At 41.6% G+C, this 23,828-nt stretch overlaps 1 protein-coding gene across 1 annotated transcript in view; it reads right to left on the bottom strand.

Moving 5' to 3' along the window:
- The window catches only part of NEK6 (NIMA related kinase 6), a 62,243-nt gene that overhangs the window by 18,401 nt on the left and 20,014 nt on the right, over positions 1 to 23,828 (bottom strand). The window contains exons 2-7 of the mRNA XM_074161364.1: positions 19,720 to 19,841; positions 10,688 to 10,828; positions 9,837 to 9,899; positions 6,297 to 6,407; positions 2,677 to 2,785; positions 1,345 to 1,452 (exon numbers count right to left, since the gene is read on the bottom strand). Coding sequence (XP_074017465.1) covers positions 1,345 to 1,452; positions 2,677 to 2,785; positions 6,297 to 6,407; positions 9,837 to 9,899; positions 10,688 to 10,828; positions 19,720 to 19,812 — 625 coding nt within the window. The 5' untranslated portion in view covers positions 19,813 to 19,841. The remainder of the gene's footprint in view (positions 1 to 1,344; positions 1,453 to 2,676; positions 2,786 to 6,296; positions 6,408 to 9,836; positions 9,900 to 10,687; positions 10,829 to 19,719; positions 19,842 to 23,828) is intronic.

Below are 23,828 nucleotides of genomic sequence, written 5' to 3'. Positions count from 1 at the left end.
GCCGCACGTTCAATTCATGGGTCAGCAGCCAGAGAAATGACGGTTCAGGGCGGTTGCCGGGGCAACGCGGCTACGGGAAGTGCCCGGCATCGCAGCCTGGGTACCACGCTCCGGTTTGCAGGGTGTTCATCACTCACAGCTACTTAAACAAATGTCTTAATTAAACCAAAACCAAGATCAGTAGAATTCCTGCTGCTACAAAACCTATGTGTCTGGCAAATTGCCAAAAAAAAAAAGGGCGGGGGGGGTAAGCTTCAAGTCTGTATCTTTGTATCTTTTTGGATTGCAAAAATGTTCTTTTTTACTTGGCTACAAGAACCAGTGGACACAGTGGTGTGCCCATCCCTCCCACAGCACAACACCCCGTCTCCTGTATCCCTCACTGCCACTCCTTTAGCGTTTTGCACCTTATTCACCTGTTTCCAGGACGCTGTTGACTTGAGGAAGTGCAAGGTTCACGCAGAAGAGGCTTAACTCTTCCTGCACGAGCTTTCTCCATTAAGAGAGAGCAACCCTGGTAAAGGTCACAAGCTTGGCTTACGTGTGCAGCCAGCTTCCGAGCCCCAATTTATTCTTATTAATATAATAAGTGCAGCAGTCAAACTAGATAAGATCACATAATTAGACATGAGCGTATTTTTGCCCATTCAGATGATGTGATTGTAACTTTCTGTGAAGAGGATTTATTTTAATCTATTAAGTACAGTGTGTGTATAACCTAGCACAGCTTTTGATGCAAAGGGAAATCTCCTAATATTTTATCAAAGTAAAACTGTAGAAATGCCTCATTTTTTTTTCATCACATATAAATTAAGGTATATCTTTTCCATTCTTGCGCACTGGGAAGCCCCAGGGTTGTTGGTGAGTATTATCAATTAAGTTTGTAGGCATATAACAATGCAGCAAGACACACTCAGTGGAGGAAACTGCACAAATATTGAAACAAACGTTGCATGATCCAAAAATCAACTGAGAGCTAAATGTAAAAGAGCTTAAATACTGCACTAAAAGCCAAAGTTCCTTCACTGCTGTAACACAGAAGTTCCTTTGTGACTCACAAAATTGAGACCCATTAATAAAAATGGAAAAATCAGCCACCTCTCAAGAGTTACAGACACAATTATGAAGTACTTTATACTGTAAGACTTAAAGAATGAACGGTATATACTGTATACTTTCTTATAGCATTGTAATTAACACTCATGGTAAAAATGAGGGAGAGTATTTAAAATACACATCATAGAAAACATCATACGCATCTACCGAATCACGCTTCCGTCATAGCAGGAGGACAGACATTGCTTTTGAGCATCCCAGCTGACAGCTGTCCCAGCACCATCTTACCTAAGGAATGTGCTGCAGTGGTTTTAGAACTAAAAAAGCGGCCTAATCCAAGATCTCCCAGCTTCACCACCCCCGTGGCTGTTATAAACACGTTGGCTGGTTTTATGTCTGCAAGAAGAAAAAGGTAAAAGGTCAAAGCCACAAAAGGTTATTTGGTTCTAATACTGCAATAGAAACATCGCCTGGAGCGCTCTCTGTACAAAAGAGGTTCGAGCAGCACCGTGTCGCTTTATAGCTTTGATAGGCTCAATCCTCCAAGACTTCAAGCTCTGCACATACACACAAATCAGAGTGTACTTCCCAGTGCACAAGAAACACCAATGAGGGAAAATGTAGGAAACAGCACAACAGCACAGAGAGAACCTCTTTAACGGATGGAAATCAAAGGAATAAGTCTGCTCCTCTTTGGAAATGGCCGCTTTCTACAGGAAACTGTTCTGCCCACCATGGTCCCCTCACACCAAAGGCAAACTACTGTCCCCTATATCCATAAATCCTGGGCTCTGTACAGCCCAGTTTGTTCATGGAGTGCAAAAATTCCCCAAGCAGTCAGGTCAAGATTGAGTTACTGAGGCTCTTTCCTCACATTAAAGCAGAGTAAATGTGTGAGGCTCCAAATTTCAGCCAGCAATTACAGACCTAATTCAGGTACAACTGATAAACTGCATCAGGGGATGTATAAAGGAGCAAAAATGACATAAATAGTGAAGAATTCACTACTTTGAAGGATAAAGGAAATAACAAGCAGCAGAGCTTGGTATTGGTGCCGTTTGGGACATTTGCATTTCCTGGGTCAATTCCATCACAAAGCATTTCATTTATGCTGAAAGAAGCAACATAATTTTTGGATAGAGCTCAGAGTTATGAAAAGTTCTAAGACAAGAGATTCAAAAATAATTAATGAAACTGAAGAACAGGTTATGTGAGCGTGAGACTATTTGCATTAATATTTCAGAGAAGCTCGCAAGACCGAAAAACTCTTCTAAACTCTCTAAGGTCACAGCTAACATAATGAAGACTATTTCTTGGAGTTCACTGGATCCAGTAGTCTCAGCATTTTACTTCTGACACTTTTCTAATGGCAAGTTTGACACTTCTACTTAATATCAGTGTCTGGAATACAAAGCAGCTCATCTTCCTAATACCACACTCACCTCGGACTGAATCCTTTAACAATGAGGCAGTGAGACAGAAGGAGAGATCCATCTTGTGAGCTCCAGCCTCTCTAAACATGCATTGGCTGAACATCAGCATAATTGTTTTTGAATGTAGGCGCTTACTAATTGGAACATTATATTATTATTCAGTGAAAAGAGACTGAATTAATGTTACCTCTGTGCATCACCCTGCGGGAGTGCATGTGTTCAACTGCACTGCATAACTGCACAAAATATTTCCACACCGTCCTTTCTGGGATTAACCGTTTCTGCTTTTTAAAATACTGTGGGAGAAAATAAATAAAAGATCAGTGAAAAAGCAACATATTTGACTCATTCCTGGACTCGTGTTACTCAGCTGCAGGTTGCTCGTGTCTTCCACATCTGCAGCAGCACGAATTTTCCTCTGATTAGCTTTTAACTCCTTCTCTCTGCATGTAAACTTCAGTGCAGTTCACTAATTAACAACTATTATGAAAAATACGCTTAAATAGGTTTGACATTTTTGAATGGACACCAATTATAATTAGCATTAATCTCCTTAATTACCTTGCAAAACATATTTAGTGCCTCAAAACAACAAATGTCTCAAATATTTTGCCTTAAGTAGCAAAAGATCATTAAAAAAAACAATCTTGTAAACACTCATTATTGTACAGTCTATTAACAACACGGTAATCTGCTTCCCCCTTTTAAAAGCTGGCCAGAGCATCGACAAAGTGCTCATGTTTCTCCTGTGATCAGGTAGAATAATACATTCTATTTCATGCATAATAGGAATACTGAATTAACTGAACCATCTCTGGTGAGACGGGAAGACACCACTGATCAGGAGACACAGATCTGGAAAAAGAGCACTTTGTGTGCCTTTACGCAGCGCCAAGCAGGGCCCAGTCTGGAGTCAAGACTCTGGGCGCTAAAGGCTCTCTAGAGCAATCATGAGTGTAACGCAGAGGATAGAAGGAGCGCAGCCTGGTGAGGGCTCTCTGCAACACTGAACTCTTCTTCCCGAGAAACTTCCTACAGGAATAAATAACCAGCTGCACATTTCAGTGAAAGCTGAATATTATATATCTAAACCCACTCTTTTTCCATTTCAGAAACGCACAACAGCATCACACACCAAGCGTGTCCGCCTCCTCCTCGGCATCCCAAAATTGTGCTTCTTCCGATTATTGGTCCCTGACTTCCCATTGCTTCCTCCTGTGCTCCTACCGAGCCAGTGCTTCATCTGGAGCATTAACAAAATACACTTACAATACACTTCCAGAGGTTTAAGATTTATCCTCATCCTCTGATATACAAGGTGTCGCTGGATAACGACTGCCTCGGAAAGGCTGTACATTCTCCAGCAGGCGACAACTGCCTTTCCTTTGCATCGTACCCTCGAGAATTTCCAGCAGCAGCATGTGAGAGCAGGAAAAAAGGAGGGGAATTGCTTGTTGCCCCTTTCTGCATCTTGTGCTTTTTCCTCTCAGTAGAGCCATCTGATGTCCGTTGTCACGTTTTATATTTTATGTGAAATGCTGTTACTGGTTCGTGTTTGACTCGAGTAATGGCAAATTTTCCTTTGCAGATCAGCTGCGAAGGGGCACGACCGTGCAATTCCCCAGGCAGCAAATCTGACAGATTGCAACAGTTTCAAACCAAAACTTGATAGAGAGCACAGAGGAATTACAGAGGGTGAGGGATGAAGTGTTATATACACGATAAAATTATTTAATTCTCATTAAAGTATTTAAGAGTGGATATGCAAGACCACAAGTGATAATTTTCTAAATGTCATGTCCAATAAGACTCGCCTGACATTTACAAGAGAGTCCCAGCTCTCCAGCGGGTTATCCCGCAGCACTCCCTTACAGCAGCTTTACAATTCCTCATAAATAATGCAGGCACCAGGGGCGTGACAAAGACAGGCCCTAGTTTTATCGCTCTCGCACCTTCGGAGTGTTGTTACCGCTGTTCCTACCGCCTCGTCGAAACCGAAAATCCTCACATAAGCTCAGATTCCCGAGGGACGGGTGAGGTGGGGGGTGGCAGAGGGGCAGGCAGGCAAGCTCCACTTCGGCAGTTAAAGCTATATTTAGGAGGAGACTTCAGTTCCCTCTTGGTTTTAGGCTTTGTTTTTTTTCCTCTATTAAAAAAAATGGAATTTCAAGATTTGCACCAATGGAAAAGCATCGTTTCTATGACCTTGAAAAACACTGGTGCATCTTCTTCCTGCCTGCAATAAACACGTGGGGAAACAGAGCAGAGTGGGGAGCACCGGCAGAAAAAAGTTACACAAGTTACAGGGCTGTTCAAGTTGTCAACCTAAGAGTCTACAAATCACGTTTTGGAAAAATGTAACTGCTATTTATAATGACATAAACAATAATTTTAAAAAGTTAGGTAGCCAACCCTGACAGATAAATGAACATATTTATCAGTAGGGAACATTTTAAACTAAAAACTGTAGATGACAAAAAACTGCAACTACTCTGTATGATGATATCTCACAATTGTGTAGGTTAAACTTTTTATAAGCTAAAATTTCAAAATCAAGGAAAACACTTGCAGAGCCCAGGACGATCACAGCCCTTACTCCTGCTCTCACAGTCCTCATGGGTTTTTTTCCCATCTTTAAGCGCAACTACAGAAAGCCTGAGACAAACTGCAAGTTTCCCAGGATCTGTTGGGAAAAGGGTAAAACATGCAAGAAGCCCCAAGAAAACAACGAGAAGTACAGAGGGGCTGTGCTCCACAGAAGGATGAGCTCTGTCCCCAGAGCCCAGTCCCACCAGCGGCAACTGTGGGATGTGACTGGTTTTGGTGCGAGTCCCTGCGTGCTTGAGGTGGTGGCACCAGCACATGTGGCTTCGGTGACCACCGGCTCATCCCTGGGGCTCGGGGCAGACCCGGCCATCGCTCCTGCTACTGAGTGGCTGCCAAGCGAGGCCGTGTCTGGAATTTTGGGGCTCTCTGACTGCCCGTGCCCAGCGCCCATCCTGTGAGATGGAGCAGATTTTCATGGATACTGTAAATTTAGCCGCTGACTATGGACTGAATGGAGAACTTGTTTGACAGCCTTTGGCCTAGTGCCTCATAGCTCTGCTGGCAAAGAAAACAAATCTGTTAATAAGATATTTTAACTGTGACAACAAGGAGGAGAACTTTCCAAACATTCATTTATGATAATTACAGAATAATGATGGTAAAAAAACAGGTAAAACATGGAGAGAAGGTTGAGAGTGCTAACAAACATGATATAACACATCTGTTCTCACAAGGGATGTATGTCTAAAGATTAACATGTCAAAGAAAATATAAAAGCAGGTGGTAACAGCTTAACTAAAGCTGGTTTGCAGCAATACAAGTATTCCTAAGAGCAACATAAGAGAAGAACAAGTACTTGAAACATTTTCTCAAACCCAAATCCCCACTGCAAAGAAAGTCAATACACTTTCTTGAATGTCTTCAGAGTGGCAGACAGGCTGCGCGAATAGCGAGTCTAACAATAATTAAATGTCCCCATCAATCACAGACGGATACATCAACCTTGCAAATAACACACACATCCCACCAAATCAGAGGCTCACTCCCTTCCGAAGCGGCGACCAGCAGCAAGTGCCATAGCCTGGCGTATTTAAAATGCCACCAGACACTTAGGTTTAGGCTCTGGCAGCACCCTGAGGGTGTGCAAAACCGCGAGGGGGGAACAGAAGTGCTTCTCGCACGGCCGTGCTTACCCCCACCGCCGGCGTCTCTGCCTAACCTGGAGCGTTTGTGGCCCCTCTAGAGCTGACACGTGCTCACCTTAATCATCTGAGAGAGATCACCAGCGTCGGCCAGTTCCAGGACAATGTTAAGTTCATTGTCTTCAATAAAGGAATCCAAATACTTAATGATATTGGGGTGGTTCAGTTGCTGCAGAGACAGGGAATGCAAGAAGAAAATTCGTAACGCTGTAGTAATGACAACTCCAAGACGCAATACCTGAACCGGTTCTGTAATCATTACACAAAACAGTTCATAACAGGTGCAACTACAAACTCTGCTCTGGGTTATTACAGACACAAATCCTGTAAGAAATGTCATTTATTGCAAGCACAGCATGATAAAATTGCCTTGAGTAAAGAGCAATTCAGCCCAAAATAGGGTGAAACTGCTTTAAAGTATTTTCTTCCAATAGAAAAGGCTATGTCTTGAAAGAAACTTTGTTAAGCAATAACTGTTCTTTTTCCCCCGTTAAACAAACAAAACCCCAACCGTTGATTACGGTACTCCCCGAGATCTCTTTGCCTCTTAGAATAAAAACAGAATTCAATCAAAACTTTGATGGAGGAAAATAATGCACAAGTTGCATATGTCAGTTTACTTTTCTAATTATTTATGCTTACATCTTCACTAATTACTTTTTTCATTTCAGTAGTTTCTTCTTATATTCACAACTGGTATTTTAACATTTTATGTCCGAATTCTTCAAGTGGAAAGCTGTAATGCTTAGAAGATAATGTAGTACCTAGATCTCTCTATTCACTCTCTCTTGCTCATTTTGCATTAGATTATCTTTCTCTTTTGCTCTTAGAAATGCAGTAAATTTAGAAACTTCTAAAGTGAGCATTTCATCTACTGAAGAACTGTGACTCAACCTGTCTGTGCCAGGGGTTACAAAGCCAAAGGAAACCCCATTATGATCCATCACACTAATCACCCCTCTCGGCACACAACATCAAACTACGACAACTGGAACCAGGAAGGAAGACTGCACTCTTCTGGCCAGGCGTAACAGAACCCGACTTACTTGGACCCAAGCACTGCTCAGCTGATATAAAAATCTGAAATTTATTTTTGAGAGAGAGTGTGGACACACTGTTTACTGATGGTTTGTATTGATCTCAAGAAACTCATCAGATATAAAGAGGGACATTTGGTCTATTACAATGAAGTTGTATAGAATTAAAAGCAAACAAGCGAAGCGCCCACGGCACCAGGAGAACTTCTGCGGGAGTTCTTTTGAGGAGCAGATCTCAGAGGCCTCCCGCGGCAGCCGCAGAGCTGAGCCCAGGGTGAGCGCTCCAGCCGGAGCCCTACAGACCCCTCTCTGCTGGAAGGGTCATTCATACCGCAGGCTGCCTGCAACCGTGCTGCGGTGTGAATGCAGATGTATATGTTTTTCCTACAAATTATGTCACTGACCTTTGAACTTGGTTTTCCCAGGAGAGCCAGGGAGACCACTCTGGATAAGCCAAACTTCCATTCCCCCCTCTCCCTTTTTGTCAATCCTATTTTAAAGAAATATATTGACTCCAGGGTTATTTTTAAAACTATCTTGTCCGCGGCACGGCAAAGACCATCTCAAATGTCTTTCGTCAGAAGGAAAGTATATTCATCCTCACAAATCCTTAAATGCACAAACACTTTGTCTTGGGTTAATGACATCTCCTGTTTCTTTAATGCATCCTAAAAGTTTGGCAGTGGTTAACGCCTGATGTGTATGCACAGCAGCACCGCCGGCGAGAAGCACGCAGAAGGGTAAGGCCCCTCTAAATGAGCGAGCGTGGGTCCTGATTACAGCCATATTATTGAGCTGCTTTACCTAAACCTTTTAGCCAGAATTACACTGAAAGTAATATACAATTTTGTCTGGCTTCTATTAAATTTTGAATAATTATAATTCATTTAGAACTCAACAAAAACCCCTTTGTTTCCATGGTCACACAGAAGTTTGATCTGATCAAAAAACCCAAAGTATTATTCTGACAGGGATGGACCACAGCAAGTCTGTGCAACTCCTTCACAAATTCCTCAATTTCAACTTTCATTGTTTTTTATTTATTATCTGCTGATCTTCTCAGAAGCTGAGCTACGCGCATCCTGGATAAAATTCAATGGATCTTGTTGCCTTGGACTTGAAAACTAGTAGCTATTTGAAGGAAGTGAACTACAGCCAATATTGAGAATTCTATCTCCTTTGCATCTGGAATACAACAGGATCCATCACACTGACTTTTTAACATACTCAGACTTCAGCTTTCTTGGATGGTGCTACACAACTGTCCAAGCAGGAAGATTTGCTGACATCCAACAATAAATAGTAATTAAAATCCCAGCAGCGTAGCATTTTGCATAATAAACAGCATATTAAGATGTTTCTGTACAAACATTCAACAACTCCTGCTCCTCCCTTCATCCCAACTAAATGAATTCATTAGACCGTTTCCTAGGCTTCTATAAAATATTGTGCAAAACAATCCAATTCTACCAACCCTATTTGGCTGAATGTATCATACTTGCTTTCACAACTCTGCCACTCCAGTAATCCCAGTTTGGTAACTGGTGAGCTTCACACTAGATGACCAGTTGCCTCTGGTTGCCCCCCACAGGTGGATGGAACCTTCTACACTCTCCTCTCACGGTGGGTATTTTATTGCCATTTTCCTCTAATAAATTTGCACATTCTGCTCTGAATAAATCCTTCCATAACCAGAGTTCAAGACAAAACTGCTTAGATTACCTAGAACCCAAAAATATCACAAATTCTCTTTCCGAATGTTGATGTTGGCACTGTTTTTCACCGTAACTGTTAAGCAACTGGATCCTGTTCTCACAAACTGCCTTCTTCACATTTGTCCTGTACGCCTTCGCTACAGTCTAGCTTGGCCTACAAATGCACGAATATAAACCAACAATTTATATAGAGATACCTAAGATTATATTTACAAAATGAATTAATACTTTAAAATTGAAATTTGACTAGCTAAACACAATTTTAACCTTCTACAATCTGTTGCATTTACTCAAAACAGGTACTTAAAGTGCAATGCATATGTATTCTCTACCAACATTTGGAAAGAAATTACTGAGATGGGAAAAAATCGCTAGTTGGTTTAATCACTTAAAAACCCTCTCTGGTTTCAGAGCCTTTATCTAAACTACCATTTTTCACATGCGGTTTGTATTCATATACACACACCACCCGCACATGCAAATCTGTTTTCCCATTTAGCTGGTTCATTAGTTAGTTTATTTTAAAGTGACAAACACATCAAAACACATAAAGGGCAGAACTTACACCCCCTCTGAAAGAAGAGTACTTGGGGGGGGGGGGGGGTTGTGCAGAAAGATTTTTAATAGATTCCTTAGACTATAGGCAGAAAATGCAATGAAATTAAGCTTTAAGACAAAACTCTTGCATCACGTAGGCATTCTAGCTCGCAAAAGAAAGTACGATCTATGAAGTTCAGCGTGCTACAGAAACTCTATTTGCCACAAAAGGCGAATGACTGTTGCCAACCTGAAAACAATTTTTTTCTCAAAACAAAAACCAGAGAAAGTCACTGCAAAACTCCTTACCTTCAAGAGGTCAATTTCTTTAATGCAATCTTGCCTAGCCTTGGCATCCATCATTTCAAAAATCTTCAAAGACAAAACCACAGAAGATGCAAATGAAACAACAAAAAAGAATTTTATATTCTAACAAGAAATTGGTCTTTCCTCCCCCAATCCGTATAGCCTCTACCATAATGAGTATACACACAACCCCAGATCAAAGAAAGATCAATGTTTTCTTTATTTTGAAACCACTAAAGGGCTAGCGATAGGGTAAAATTAATTTTAGAACCTGTAGGCAATATTCTAAGCAGCATGAAAAATAAAGATACTAGTTTGTGAATTTGTTATCTTGATTTTCAAAACATAGTTAGTCACTATTAATTTCACATGATAAATAAAAGATAAAATGTTTACTTTTTTTAAACAGAGATATAGCTTCCACTGATTTCTCTGTAATAATTAACAATAATATTGAGCATTAATATTAATTCTGTAATAATCAGAGTAAGTCACTAAAAATAAGAGTTTAAAGAATCTGTTGAAGGATTAAAGGCAAATTTCTTCAAACAAACTGCTGTTCTGAACACTGCAGAATACTTTAAGCCCAGTTTCAGCTCTATCCTGCATGCGTGGAAGTTTTTCACAAATTCTTCTAAAACTCTCTCAGCAAACACAGGCGTTTCCCCTTTCCCACCCCTGCGTCCTCCCAACGCACCGTGTCGAGGTGCAGCCCCCGAGCTGTGACTGTGGCCACAAGGGCCTTGCTCGTTCACGCACTTCAATAATAATTTAGTGAAGCCTTTCTAGAAAGGACTAAGTGAAATTAAAAATAAACATGAAATTGCAGTACTGCTTTGAACTTAAATGCTCACCTGAACTTTCTTTAATGCCACAGGTTTTCTATCCAGAAGACAAGTTGCTTTGTAAACTTCGCTGAATTGTCCTCGTCCGATCTTTTTCTCTATTTGAAAATCTGCCAACGTGCAGCGATACGGGTACGACGTTAAATGCCTCTGTTCAAGTCAAAAGAAATTAAATCAATGAAGGAAAAAAAGTGATGCAAACCCGTGAACTTGCATTCCCAACCTGTCCTTCTCTAGGACTGCAGACTAGTGGTTTCTGTGACTAATCCTATTCAGAGGACAAACTCCTCGCAGTAAGGATTGCCCAGCAAGACAGACAGAGGAATTTGGTGTTGGTTTGGCGCACGATGGACAGGTGGTGTGGCTTCTCTGTGTCCCCTTCAGCCAGTGCCACACCAGAGCAGTCGCAGCACAGAGGCGCAGCACACAGCCACACACCCCCCCAACGGCAGAGAATCGGGTAAAAACAGTAACCAAAGCATAAAACTAGCAATAGCTACCAAAAACATACCGAACAGAGCTAGGGTCGTCAAATCTGCACAACCTCTTGCTCTGATTTCTGATGGTCAAGAATTGAATCTAGGCTGACCAGTCTATAGATAATTCTGACCATAAATGCATTAACTCCTAGTAAATGTATTAGTAACACGGGCTGAATTAAGTTAAATGACTTTTTAAAAAAGGAAATAAAGCCTTGCCTTCCGCGTAAGTAACTAATTAGTCCCAAACTCCTGTCTCCCCTGTTATACACCCTCTCATCAACTCTGCCTGCTCCTGTCACTTGGGAGATGCTGGTGCTGGTTCTGAGCAGTCCCAGGTAAATCCCCAGCCTGGCAGGTCGACGCAGAGTAACGAGGATTACGGACTCCACGGACCAGGAACTGCTCCCTAGAGCCATTCTAGTGGCTAACACGACCGCTAACCAGTGTTTAAAAAAGGAATTATGAAAATTAATTACTTAAAGTTGCCATGCATGGCCAAGTAGAATGTTTTTAAGCTTCAGCATCCTCAGCCGTTCCACAGTTCCCATCGAAACCCACCAAACCCCAATTCAACAAGTATATAACCATTGTTGGGGAGAGGAGGGGCTGCCCAGGGATGCAGCCATTGCTTCCAGCCGCATCTTTAGCGACTGATCCCAGCACAAGGTTTCAGGGGGAGCAGGCCAGGAGGGGTGGGGGTTTTACCCTGACTATTGCTACCTCTGCCCTTTCCCAACAGAGTGGGGGGGCTGCAAGCACCATTTAAAATGCAGATAAAGCTTCCAGCCCAGCATCTTTTGCCAGCCCTGCACGCAAGACTGTGTGAGGAACTCTTACAGTGTGTTATTTATTTTGATGAGTAAATAAGTTTGGACTTCTTTTCTCTGCAACAGAAATAAAAACGACTACTATCAACAGGCAATAAAAAGTATCAATCAGACATTGGAAAAAGCTTCCAGATTTCAAGCTGCCTGTGCAACTCTGAACTACAATCACAGTTATTTGGCAGAGGTTTTGTAAACAAAGTTGTAAAATTCAATGTTTTTAAGAAAACTCACCAGTAAAGTGCCCTAAATAGTAATTTCTGACCCACAAACTGCACCAATCAACCAAGACAAGCTATCCTGAAAACTGTCACATTAAAGCATCTTTATCCCAACAAATGAAGGAGAAATCCCCACACGGAAAGCTACTCTACTGCAGGCACACTCAAGAAAAACGGTACCATTTTATAAATGCTGATGATACAGAGATGCAGATATTAACCACAGACCAGACAGTGCAGAGAATATCAGGGATTTTCACTGTCACCTTCCCCCTCATCTCTCTGGCAGGGAAAGGCTGTGAGTTGTTGGAGCTCATCCTGTACTTCCACCAAAAGCGGAGATGGTTATGAGCTCCAGAGAAGATGAAAATGCAAAACCATGATGTCCAGCCAATGCCCGCTAATTCAAGTAGGCACATAACTGGAAATTTAACTCCAGGCCATCATGATCATCAGCTTTCTCACTTTAAGTTCCCTAAAAGAGCAAGCCTGCTCCTTTCCAGATGAAACAACGCTTCAAGTAATTATTTTTGAAATGCCAAGGCCACAGGTAAGTTTTTCCATCTATCACCACTAGCATTTAAATATCCTGATACGATGAGAAATGGTTTTCATTTCTCTGGGCTAAAGATGACACAAAAATTTTAATTCATGACCTACACCAATAAGGCGGCTGCGTTAGAACTTGCAGCTACTCACGAAGTCAAGTCACACAGAGATAGGAAGCTAATTTCATCAAGTGTTTCCTATAACCAGTTCAGGGAGTATTTCCCTTTCAGGATGACTTTTGTCTCCCCACGCTCTGGAAGAAGCCCCGTCACCCACCCCCTGCGCAGCCTCCATCGCCCACAGCCAAAGCCTGTGCCAGCACACACAGGAGGGTCACTCTCGGGACCTGTGCTGTGCCTCAAGTTACACTGTGTCTGCAAACGGAAATAAATATTTAAATAAATAAATGCAATTTATTTTAAATAAATAATATTTATTATTTACATTTATTTATATAAAAATAAATAATACTTATTTATTTAAATCAATAAAAATTAAAATTAAGATTCAGGATTCGTTTCTCTAAGTTTTGCAGTGCACACTATACAATAAAACAGGAGAATCCTTTCACCCATGAGGAAAAACGTAGCCTATGGGTCATCAGGTAAATAGTAGAATGTTAGGATAACACTGCTTTACTATTTACATACATTCCCCTTTACATTACTAAATTACCAACAAAGTCAGACAACACGGGATGAAACCAGACAAACAAATATTCAAAGTAACCAGCCCCTGCAGCTTCCTCAGTTTGAATCGGTTGCAATCCCTGATGAACAGCAACACTCCTCAGTGCACACACAGTGACACAGGAACACTCATCTCATGCCGGGGAGTGCTGACAAAACCCTAGTTTATGTGTATTTTTTGTGTGACAAAATCACCAGCAGAAAGTCTGAACACAACTATTTGTCCAACTTGGCAGGTAACTAACCAGGAACATCCCCATTTCCTGACTTTTTTACATATGAGCTACTAAGCAAATCAGTTGGGCTGTGCAGTCACATCGCTCTCCCCAGCCAAAACAAAGGTGTCAGTATATAAAATTACAAAACACTTCTTCCTAATAAAAACTTGAGTGGAATCAAAGCATTCCCTTAACCATGCATGTGCCTCCTGAGCCATGCTCTTCTTGAGCACTAAGAAAGTTTGAGTAAAAGCTTTTCCAACTTGGGGTTAACATTCACAAGAGAGGCAGCAGTTTTAACGAGATTTTATGAAGCAACTACCACAAAACTTTCTTTTTAAGGAAGAAATCCACGCTGCGATCAAGGATGGTATCCGTTTGCCCTTCACAAATTATTAAATTGCGAGTTTAAACCAAGAGTGTTTAGGTGTAAATTAGTATTTTTAAGCATGTGCCAAGAAATATCTAGCAACTTCTTAACTTGAAAACATAAATAAACGTTAGGCGAGTGACAGGGGGTGGGGGGGTGTGTGTGTGTGTGTGTCCCCACCACTCTCACAGGGTGAACACAGACCCTGCTCGCCGCGCTGGAGCAAACACTGGGTGATGGCTGGACACCTCGGCTGATATGTTCTGGCATCCTCCAGGACTACAGCTGCACATTTACATATGCAATGACCTAGATTTGCATTTGCTATCACAACCTATCAGACCTAATTAAAGTAATGGACCTTTCACAGAGGCTGGGAGATGTTTGATTACAGTATAAACCAGAGAGCGTGCTCGGGTTAGACCAGCCCATACAGAGAGCTCCCCATTGACTACGGCAGCCCATTGCCCCTGTGTCTGCTTAAAATTAACCGTCTCGTGTGATTAAAGGTAAGCAGGTAACTCTTCTAAATACTGTTGCAAGGCACATTTAAAATAGCTAAGAAATATCTGCCTCCTCAGAATACCATCCTTTGCATACATTTCACTTCTCTCATGACTTTTCACCAGGGGAACTCTGTTTTTTCCAAGTCCTTCCACATTTAACCACTATGATCTTTCATAAAGCTGTCAAAGAACCAAGACCTATTCTTTCAAATTAACCATGCTCGTTATTTCTGCAAATCTCAGAGTTTTCACATACAGATACAAATTGTGTGTAAAATGAGATACCACCATCATCTTCAAACCTGTTCACCGAAAATAGATGTTCTCATTTTCAGGACAGATTCAGGCTCAGTGCAGGGTTCGGGTCTGCATGAACACAGTAAAACCAAGCCACTGTCTCTGCAGAACAGGTTTCAAGGTCAGTGATGGAGCTTAGAATCATAGAATGGTTAGAGTTGGAAGGGACCTTAAAGATCATCGAGTTCCAACCCCCCTGCCCTGGGCAGGGACACCTCCCACCAGACCAGGTTGCTCAAAGCCCCATCCAGCCTGGACTTGAATTAAAAAAAAAAAAATAAAAAAAAAAAATAAAAAAAAAAAATAAAAAAAAAAAATTAACAAAAGGGAGAAAAACCCACCCAACCAACCAAAACTCCCTCCAAGCACTGGACCCAAAAGACACCATGAAATAAGCCGTTTGCACACTGCTGTTCCCGGGGCAGCTGTAGGAAGGGGACAGTCCGGGAAGAGCTAGTTTTGAGACAAAGGCTGTTCTCTTTATCCACACAATGAAGTCTCATTCTTCTACTACTCCATTAATAAAGCCAAATAATAAAGTCAATTAATTCCTCATTCAAATAAAGAGGCTATTCATTTTTAAGAAGGAATGCAGAGATTATTCCAAGAACAAGCTATTCTGGACAGTATCTCTGGAGCACATGCTCTCATTTCCATGTAATCGTTGATGCGAGAGCAAAAATTTCAAAGCTGGCGAAAGTCTGCAACGACAGCCCTCGTCCCAACACTTCAGGGAGAAGTTTGCCAGGACTTTCAGCCTCAAATTTTGAGGCGTTACGAGACTTTCTGCAAAAGAGAATTAGTGAGTTTTTGTAATACTAAAAAAAATTCCAATGAAATAAAAACTTCAGTTATATTATCTTACACACACCGGCTAGATACGCTGCAAGGATGAGAAGCTTAAAAGATTAACAGGATGTAGTTGTACAGCTCAGAATTTGTATTTTGGGATAAGGAAGAATAAGAAAGAACTGTTCTGTAGAAAGACTTTCAATCTCCAGAAGAACATCTGGCCAATAAATTTACCTCTTTGTAATTATTTAAGAGCTGAGGAAAACCTAAACAGTTCTGAGAAAAGTGTCCAAGCCGCCTTTCCCGCAGCCGATAACCTGACGTTTCAGGCCAAGGAGATACTGAGAGACTGAAGACAAAAATATCTGTAAAATACTAGCAGGCTGCAGAGCAATACCTGTACGACTACTTCCCCCAGAGGCACGGAAAAAAATAGGCCTGAATGAGCTGAAAAAAAGGGAGCATTCACTGCTAATTGCACAATATATAAACCCAGAGTGCTAATGTTAATTAATAATAAAGTCAGTTGTTTTACTGCTGTCTGATTGGCACGTGGAAAACCAGCACTAGTCATCAGCCTGCACAAATGGCTACAAGGTTTAGATTATTTGTAATCAACCTAAAAATTGTTAAAGATTGGTTAACTAACAGTTAAAAAGGCAGACGCTACAATCTTTAGATGCCAATAAAAGCATCTTTCCTGTAGAGCCATGAAATGAAATATTCTTTAGAAGAGTAAAAACATACTCGCCCAATTAATTTTCTGAAATCTCATTAAAAAATTTAGCCCGACTAAGTCATACACTTCTGACCTGAATTTTAATTATCTTTATGCTGGATATAAGGGTTTTTTTCTGATATTTGCAACGCATCATTAATTTTAAAGAAATGGTTTCCTTGCTTCTAAAGTGCATACTTCATCTGAGTGACATTTACCGTAAACTAATTTCACCTTTAGAAGACATCTGTGATAGTAGATGGGGAAGCTTCAGCCCCTCCAGTTGAACACGTCCACATTATAAGCAATGATTTACTATCAACATCAGTGTTTCAAACCTCTTTATGATGTCCCAAATTATACACCCATCTCCATTCAATAATGCCTACCTGAAATGAATTTTGCATACTTTGAGGCTGAAATTCCAGTGTGAGTTTATGAGAACACGTTAGAGCAGATTGATTAAAAAAAGAACTTCTAAGCTCATAAGAGATGAGAAAAAACTTTTAAAATATGGATTAGCCTTCAAACAGGTAGCCAAGTAATTATTGAAGAATACATCAGGTTTTTCAATTTGCAGCTTCAAACCCAGACTACACAGCCATCATAGAATATCCTTAACCTGACCTCTTGCCTAGAACTTAAAGTTTGCTGAAGGACTTGGCTTGAATTTCAAAGTTTTAACATCCCTATCAGCAGATATTTGTACTACCCTGTGACGAGGAAAGAGAGAAATACCAGCTTGAAAATAGTAGACCAAGGCAATATTTACAAATAAATTAATATTAACACAGAAACAATCTAAGTGTTTCAGAAACCACAAATTGAAGAGCCTTCACCGCTGGGTGACCAGTTCAAATCTACCTCCAATTCATGGACCAAAATGACACCACCATGAACAGCTCTGCTGCCCAGCTGTGTGAGTATATAAAAGGGTTGTTTAAAAGTGAGTTATTATATTTATTTAGTATGAAAACTAAGTCCAAAATTATAGCTCTATATTTTTATATCACTGATTTGCTCCTAAATAACTTATACTGCTAATTGCTATAAACACTAAGTAATGTAGGGACTTAAATAATTGACACCCTCACTCAGGAACATCACTAGAAAATGTTCTGCCTCTTGCTGATGAACTTCATCAGGGTAATGCTGGGCAGGTAAGGGAGCCCCAGGCTAAATCCATGGTTTTATTGGGCCTTTTTATATTTATATATTAACTTACTCTAGAAAACTTCTAAATATGAAGCATTATTCAAGAGTATCATGTGATTACTAAACTATAGTAGCTAAAGAAAAGTCTGATACACTTACTCATAGCTCTACACTAACTAGTTACAGAATAGAAATAACACCTCTGTCAGAACTAAATAAAAAAAAAAGAGGGGGGAAGCTTTAAGAAGCAGCATAATTATAGGAAGAGTTTCTACTAGAGGAGCACGTTGTTGCTCTGGTCTCTTCGGGGGTGACACAGTGGTTCTGAACGAAAGGGCTATTCCATCCGAACCCCCTCCTCATCCAAGACTCTAAAAGCTCAAGTTCTGTTTTCTTCTCCTTAAGCTTTTACCCCTCCCATTCATGACATTTCTTGTAAGACAAATTTAGTCAATTTTTCCTTCCCACACCTCTCTCTCTTCCACAAGCTATTATATAGCACGTCTGCATTAGTTATATCTTCAGAAGAAATAAATAATGTAATTTTGGATTCTTCCAGGTAATAGGTACCAGAAAATTGAAAGTGATATATAATTATGTTCCCGCAAAACGGAAAATCAGAAATTTGTAATAAGCAATCATATCATGCCATCAAGGTAAGGCAGCCTGCCCTCTAAATAGCACTATTTTTGTTAATTTCTAAACCAAGTTTGCTGAGGAGATGTGGTTTGTTTTGTTTGTTGGTGGGGGTTTTTTTCCCAATTCTCTGGTACTGTATATTTCTGTTATTCAGCTTTTTTAAAACTTTATTTTAACAGCAAAGCCAAAGAAAGTCTTTCTGCAATCCTAATTCCAAACCGGATCATTCTCAGAACAGTTAATACACTCAGAGATCTCCATTAACACAACGTGGATATTAAGGGAGCAGAGGGGAGGTTTCACTGAACAATGACCATACAGCAAAATGAGCCCACTCAGCATCAGCGTAACAGCAGAACATAGATTATTAGCTACTAATTACACTTAACTATGTCATTACAAATTCTAACATGTGCTCCAAGATGCCATGAATGTATCTGCTGCACAGGAACACTTCCTAATCTTGTTCATGAAATAATTACAGGGGCTCTATCCTGCCAAATGAGGCAGTAATTAACCCTAATTGCTCAAAATGCAACTGGCTAATTCTAGGAGATTAATCAAGGGGATTCAATTATTATTAAATGACTTAATATGACAAATTGCTGCATTAGGAGAGGGGGGCTTCGCTCCGTACAAGGTTCCTTTCCCAGCAGTGCTGTGTAAGACACAGACATCCTCGTACCCTGTGTGGAGGCAACTTCCTGCTTTCCCAAATCCTGCGCTGGGTTTGGTCCAGCCTCCCCAATGCCCTCCTCTTCTTCAGGGAGCCAGGTCTCCACCGGACGGCACCTTTGAGTGACAAATGACACCCACAGCCCCCTCCCCAAGCTGCAATAATCCTCCTCCTGACAGCTTTTCCATGATGCTTTTTGTTTACTCCTTAGAACACATCTAGGTAAGACTTAATTGCTCTGATAAACAGGCAAAGAGTCTAAAAAAGGCAAGTAGCCAGAATTCACAGGATACAAGTGTCATGATTACAGTGAAGGTATCACCATGACTTTGAACACAGGGCTAACCACAGTTTTAGCCCACTTCTGCAGAAAGGCAGGAAGAGAGAGAGGAGCCGCTATAACAAAACTGATAAGAGTACAGACAAAATAGATCGTGGGAGAGATTCCAAAGGCTCAGGAAATGAAGTCAGGGAGCCTGCAGTTTCACGTACGAAGAACTTTTTCTTGTATTTGGTAATCACCTCTTCAGCATTTATTATTAAACTATAAAAGAGATAAAATACATTTATTCACTTACACAATCAACTGCTTTTCTTTGGCCTTTTCTTCAAAGAATCAAAGAGAAGAGAAAGCCAACACAGTATGTGTTTTTATAAGATGATTTTAAAATACTTGCTTTAAGCAAAATTCAAACTATTTCCTTTTTCTCTTATTATCATCAAAAAACTCAAGTCAAGAAACTGGCTGGTTGGCAGAATCCCAAACTGGATATACCCTAAAACTGTTATAACTGCCCTATAAACAAAAAAAGGGGGGAAAAGGCTAAATGCTAAGAAATCTATAGATCTTTATAAATGGAAAAAAACCACAGGAGGAGAAAGATCAGAGAGACATACGGACTTACCTGAGGATCATGCTGGTATTCCTGCCCCGGCAGCTTGCAGAGAGGGTTGTTCTGGTCCCCTAGATGATGCGGGTGGTTATGCTGCCCTTCCATGGTATCATACCAAACTCTGCCTCTCAGTGCTGTGGGGATTAAAGAGGGGAGAGAAGTCTCATCACTGTCACTGTCCACCCATCACTGTCCCGACAGCAAGAAACTCTTCCCAGGGGTGTGCCTACACATGGTTGCACATCAAGACAGCAAGAACCAATTCCTCCCCGTTCTTGACTCATCCACACAATTCCTAAAGAAACCAACCCCTTTTCTCCCACCAGCTCCAGGAGCTCCCTCAGCTGGTGACCCAATGGACCAGGACAAGCTGAACCAAGGCAGCAACAGGTCAAAGCTGCCCTCACTCTCCCAAGATTGCAGAAGAAAAATACCAGTGTCATAAATATTACTGGTGTCATTTCATAATAAGCAAAATAGCAGTTTGTTTGGCCAGCGGTACGTTACCTACAAAAGATGCTGCTTTTGTCAACTGTAAGAGCAGCCAGTGTGACCTCCCCTGGAACTAGAAGATACCCTATGATATCAGACACTGCTTGAACAATTCAAGAAATGTTTCCAAGAAAGCACCTTTCCAGCAGTAAAACAAAAATGGCAAGAAGTCCCACCAGCCAGTTGTAGCTTTCTTTGACCAGAGACAACCTAAAACTCTAGCTTTAGTCACACTCTTTCTTCCCTACCCCAAATTAAAAGTGTTGGTGCAGGTTGGTAAGCCACAGGAAGCAGTAGCTAGAAACCATATCAGATTCCAGGAGATCAAAGTATTATTCTAGGAACAAACTAACACGGGACAATTCCACAAATGAATTTGTTTCAGTTTTACCCACAGCAATTACTAAGCACAGTTGTCCAGCAGAATTTCCTACAAAATTACAGAAATTAAAAGGATGCGGTGCTGGAGAAGAGAATCTAGCAAAAGTCATCAGATCCAGTGCTTACTGCAAGGACACAAAAATAAATTCCCCATCACTGTCTGCAACGATCCTTCATTTTCATTCTAAAATTACTCTTCACCCCATAGAGACCAATTCACTCTCCCCTCCCTTTTTGGGGGGGGCAGGAAGAATTCATTTGTGAAGTTCTGAGTCACAACACAAAACAAAATTTAACCTTCATTTATGCTGGTAGCACAACTGGTGAAGGGCTGTGAAATCCAGCACCTTGAACTTGTACACACCACATCTTGGGTCTACCTTGAATCAAATTATTTCACAGCCATGACAAGATTAGTTTTATTCTGAGCAGTATTGTGAAACCAAGCAAAAGCCTGTGGGTAACAGGAAGGAAGAAGAGACGCAAGTACTTAGGTGAGAGGGCTCCAAAAAGAGGTTATAATTAACCATGACACAAACCAGTTTGAAGCAATCCGAAGTGTAGGAGTCAAGTTTCCATTTTTTAGAACTAAATTTAAAAAAAAGGATAGAAAATTAAAAAGTGAAATTCCCCCAATGTTTGAATGAGGAAAAGGAACTTATTTCCCGAACTGGATGTACCAGACCTGTCATTATTTAAGCAAGTTGCTGGACATTTGAAAACGCCTCCCAAGTCCAAGGGGCAGCTGTATGGGCATGACCGCTCTCCACTGCTCATCGCCACCGAGCAGAAATACCGTGTTCCTCCCAGTGTGTGTGTGTGTGTGCAAGCGCCATGCCTGGGCACCAGGACATGCCACCCACCCTGCCCAGGACCTGGTGGTGACACCGGGCCACCCTGCGTGGCTGCTCACCCAGCCCCTGCCATGTCTGGGCCAGCACCAGGCTGTCATCTGAAATGACAGTCTGCTCACCTTCAAACACTGTCCCATGAGGCTGTAAAGAGCTGCCCATCAGGCAGCTGAGACATTCCCGGTGCCGGAACAGCACTGTGATCCCAGATTAACTAATCCTCCTCCGACAGAGCTCTGCACAGGGCTCAGGAACGCTGTAGTAAACAGTGACAGGGGCAGCCATGGGCTTTTGGCTGGAAGCCCTCCAGATCCATCTTCTGTTTACATACGCACAAGAGAACAGGCATATACATATTTTCTAGTCCTTCTAGGAAACAAAAACCCATTGGTGTCACCGTGTCTGAGCCTGACTTGAGGACAAATCCTGGCAATTTTATCAGCTCTTCAGTGGACACTTTCGGAGTGGATCCTGGTGCTCCTCGCTCCACACCAGTTCTGGGGCCAGGCTCCGGCCCCCAGCAAAGCCAGTCCTCAGGATGCATTCACAGCACATACAGAACACGCACAATAAACACATCAACGTCCCTTCCTCATGAAGGGCTGTATGCAGGTTTTGGGGGCTTATTTAATAATGTTATTTATAGTTAGTTATTCATTATTCACACATGCTCTAGGTAATACATTATTTAGAGCCACATTTTTGCTGTCCTTAGCAGCAAGTAGAGGCGTTCGGTGACAAGGGAAGATTTAGTGACCAACACAAGCATTTGCAGAAACTTGTTTCAAGAGTTTTGGCAAGTATTCACTCAGTGAAAGAGCACAACCTGACCTCATTAGTGTATTAATAGTGCATGCCTGGCACTTGGGCAATGACTAAGTCTTAATTTAAAATACAAAGGTATTTTAAATATTTGGGGGAGTGGAGGAGAAAACACGATGCAGGAGGATTTCTGTAGCAAGTTGTGCTTGGTTCCTTCAACAGTTGTCAGTGAAATACGCCCTTAGCTCCAGCAGATCTTTCCCAACTCCAGCTACTGTAACACGGGCACACTCAGTATCGGGGAGAAAACCGAGAAAAGGCTCTTGTTTCTTAAGCAAATGAACATTCACTCCAACAAACACTCAGTAGAGAAGAATAGTGAGAGCTGGAGAACCTGCTGCATCTACACAAGCTAACACATGGATTGCTCTCAATAAGATTTTTTTTCAAGGTCGGCACTATGAAACTCCAGTGGGAGAAGGATCATCACTATGAGCGTGAAGAAGTTTGAATTTAACATTCCTTCAGTACCAGGCATCTGTAAGTTTACTAGTAACCAGGTGAATACTTAACAAATGAAAATATTTCTCTTAATATCAACATTAAACTGTCACGCGAAATTTCTACTTTACTGCCCAAACTATCTTAATTATTTTATTGTCCATGATTTGAAGAAAGGCTGTTTACTGAAAGGGAGAACGTAACACACGTTCCTTCTCTCCTCAGTCCAGAAGCACAGAGAAAACACCGCTGGGGACTGCAGGCTTCCGCCAGCCTCGCTTCTCCCCACTTATCTCCAAAGGAATTCAGAAATTTCACATTTACAGCCTCGAGATAAAAGGCATGTCCAGGCAGTGTCATGTGCAGTATCTGTAGTCTAACACAGATCCAACACCGTATCTACTGCATCCGCCTTCGGAAAGGACGAAAGCTCAAAAAGAGAAAAGGGAGTTATTTCTGAATGCGAGAACCTGAGTCCCCTGATCATACACAGATCTGGGAGATTCCTAAGAGACCCGTACTTCCCAGCTGCCATAAGGAAACTCGGGGCACAATTACTCACCGTGAGGGGTTAGAAAAGGGAAAGGCAAAGAAAAGCTTGGAACAGCCTCACTGCCACAAGCGGGGACGGGAATGGATCAGGCGGAAATTTGGGTTTGGTCCCTGTTTGTTTAAGGCACTACAGCTGGAAGCAAAGGCAGGAGTAAGAGCAAAATATCAGCTTTGAAAAGAGATAGGGCAGAACTCACATGACACCGGCTCCGAGCCGCTGACACCTACGGGACAGCGTGTCCCCACTCCAGGCTGTCCCCTCGGCTATTCTGGGCTCCGGCAAGCGCTGGTTGGAGGTGGAGAAGGAAGGGGGATCCCCGGGAAGGGGCTCCACGGAGCATCCTCAAATAGCAGCCAACACCACAAAGGCACTTCGTTATGTCAGAAAAGGTACGCAGACTGCACAGAATTGTAATTCTACATAATTCTATGGAGTTTTTGAGATTCTCTCTTTTAAAAAGTCTAACTACAGAACCAATATTGCAATTATATTTTCAAACATGAAAAAGTTGAGCAGAGAACATGACAGTGTCTGATACAACTGCCTAAAGCTTCCACCCCCATTCCAGATACGTGCACTCT

This window comes from Numenius arquata, chromosome 19 (genome assembly GCF_964106895.1).
Source record: "Numenius arquata chromosome 19, bNumArq3.hap1.1, whole genome shotgun sequence".
NCBI classification, from domain to species: domain Eukaryota; kingdom Metazoa; phylum Chordata; class Aves; order Charadriiformes; family Scolopacidae; genus Numenius; species Numenius arquata.
This window is presented reverse-complemented; position numbering and strand designations above follow the sequence as displayed.